The following is a 2,500-nucleotide window of genomic DNA, read 5'->3' on the forward strand; positions in this document are numbered from 1 at the left end:
AATAAGAATATTTTTTTGGTATGGACATTCTTTGGTTATTATGAATATATATGACATCATCAATGCTGGTACAACAAACTATTTGGTCATAGTATAAATTTTAGGCTAGTATTTTAAAAGCCATGGCTGGGTGACACCATAGGCAGATCAGTCATTCTGCACCCTCAGACAGCTTGCACCTTAACATTGTGATTATGAGTAGCGTGTAAATTTTTCTTATCATACCCAATAACTGCATGGCAAGTAGACCACATCACAAGTTCATGTCATCTCTTAAAAGCAGGTCCATTTTAAGATATCTTTCGAGATATTGTAATTTCTTGTAAATTTATGCTCCCTTAAAGATATTTAAGATATGAATCATCTTCCAATAGTAAAATAATTGATGTAAACAGTTCCTGTTCATAGTGATGAATGAAGCAAAAAATGAGAACATATGACTGCTAAAACATATTTTTAAATGAGAGAGATCATGCAAGATATATGGCTACAGATTCAGAAACTACATTACTTCACCAAAAATTCCTCATATAACAGGACCTTAGTCACTGGTCATACCTTTGAATGACAGAGCAAAATGCTAGTTTCTATCCTCCTGATAAGACAAAATATATTACATACAAATATATTGTAGAGTTGTGTTCTATATACATTAAAGTTTAGAAGTCCTCCATCAATGACTGGAGTGAGCACTACCGTCTTCTTAGCCAAAAGCTAGCAACACCGACCCATTAGCAAGGTTGTGGGACTTTCCTTGATTTTCCTCAGTTCAGTGAATTGAAGGAAAGATAAGCAAATATTTCACTTCAGAGAGTTAGAAAGCTTTATGAGGAATTCTTTCAGTCCTTAAGAAAGTTTTCATAATCTTTAAAACAATGAGAGATTAATATGACAAGAATTCGTAGTGCCTCCATACCATGTGTGACTGAGGGTGTGGAGTTAAAGATAGCATGTTTATCCACGCCTGTCCCCGCCTGCCATGAGTCTTCCCGGCCTGCCCAACCTGCTGTGATTACCACAGTGAGGTTGGGTCATACCCCGTGCGTGCATGTGATGGCTGCATGCTGCTGCTCCCACAGGTATCGTCAACGAGTGGGCCAGGTGGGTGCGTCACCCCCCAGTACCAGGGCGTAACTCAGGAGGGGGCCCGCCCACCAGAGCCCCCACCCTCCACCAGCAACACCACTAACAACAACAACAATAATAACAACAACAACAACAACAACAACAACAACAACAATAATAGCAACAACACCACGCCCAACAACAATAACAACAATCTCAACACCACCACAGCCCCGCTAATCCTGAACCTGTCCAACATCCAGGGCGGGGGCGGGCTGCTCATCCTCAACAGTGGTGGGGGGGGTGGGCACCACCCTGCCCCACATCCCCCACTGGCTGGCCCCCTCACGCTCACGTCGTATCTGGGGCAGCCCCATCCAATCTCCACCGCTGCCTCCATCGTCCACGGACCGCCCCTCGTACCACACTCCACCCACGTAGCGCACCTCCACCACGCACCACACCACCACCACCATCCTCACCACCATCACCACATGCACCAGCAGCAGCAGCATCACCCGGGCCAGCATGGACCACAGCAGCAGCAGCAGCATGGACCCCAGCAGCAAGGTGGGCCGCCACCCCAACATAATGCAAACCTGTTGGTGAAGCGTGAGGGAGATAAGGCTGACGTCATGGAGACTCTCAAACTGGACGCCACCAATGGCAACATTGCCCTCGATGGTACCTTTGCAAACCTTGTGTCTAGTCTTGAGGCTGGAGAGGCCAGACCCACACAACAGCAACAACAGCAGCATCAACAGCAACAGCAACAGCAACAGCAGCAACAACAGCCCACTAAAGATACTTTCTTGGGTATCAAAGCTGAGCTGTCTGAATTGTCTGTGGAGAAAACAGAATTATTTTCTGACACATTAGACCTCTCTCCTGACGACATCCAGAAGACCCTCTCTGCTAACCTCCCCCCGGGGTCATGCAGCCGCAAGACTCCCTCCTCCACTGATGTCAATCCGATGGACTTCATCGATAATGATATGACCTCACCTGAGGATGATGTTCTTGCAAACCTTGATGCATTCGACATGCTGAGTGACTTTCCTGACCTGGATCACTATGATACATCCCCCCCTGACAACCTGAACAGCAACAATAGCAACAGCAGCAGCAGCAGCAGCACAAACAACAGTGGCAAGTCGGTTACTAATCAGAGTCAACAGACCACCAGGATGGATTACAGAGAGAATACTGCAAATATTACTGATTACTCTCCTGAGTGGGCTTATCCTGAGGTAAGTTTAGAAACCTTGTTGGTAGCTTCTAATCTATTACACTGTGTTCTTTATTCATTCTCTTATTTTAGAGATTAGTGCAACAATATATTATTGTTATAGATATTGACTAAGTAGAAAGCTGAGAGGCATTATCTTCCTTACAAATGATTGTTTTCTTTCTACTATTAGGGTGGAGTGAAGGT

The 2,500-nt window shown here is 45.1% G+C and overlaps 1 protein-coding gene across 6 annotated transcripts in view; it reads left to right on the forward strand.

Moving 5' to 3' along the window:
- LOC125043568 (calmodulin-binding transcription activator 2-like) overlaps positions 1-2,500 on the forward strand; it is a 33,193-nt gene that overhangs the window by 12,191 nt on the left and 18,502 nt on the right. For 5 of the 6 annotated variants that reach the window (XM_047639765.1, XM_047639770.1, XM_047639766.1 and 2 more), the window contains 2 exons: positions 1,080-2,315; positions 2,487-2,500. The exon at positions 2,487-2,500 is cut by the window's right edge and continues 113 nt beyond it. In XM_047639765.1, the coding sequence (XP_047495721.1) occupies positions 1,080-2,315; positions 2,487-2,500 (1,250 nt within the window). The remainder of the gene's footprint in view (positions 1-1,079; positions 2,316-2,486) is intronic. The other variant, XM_047639772.1, reaches the window with a different exon arrangement.

Source organism: Penaeus chinensis, chromosome 34 (genome assembly GCF_019202785.1).
Source record: "Penaeus chinensis breed Huanghai No. 1 chromosome 34, ASM1920278v2, whole genome shotgun sequence".
In the NCBI taxonomy this organism is placed as follows: domain Eukaryota; kingdom Metazoa; phylum Arthropoda; class Malacostraca; order Decapoda; family Penaeidae; genus Penaeus; species Penaeus chinensis.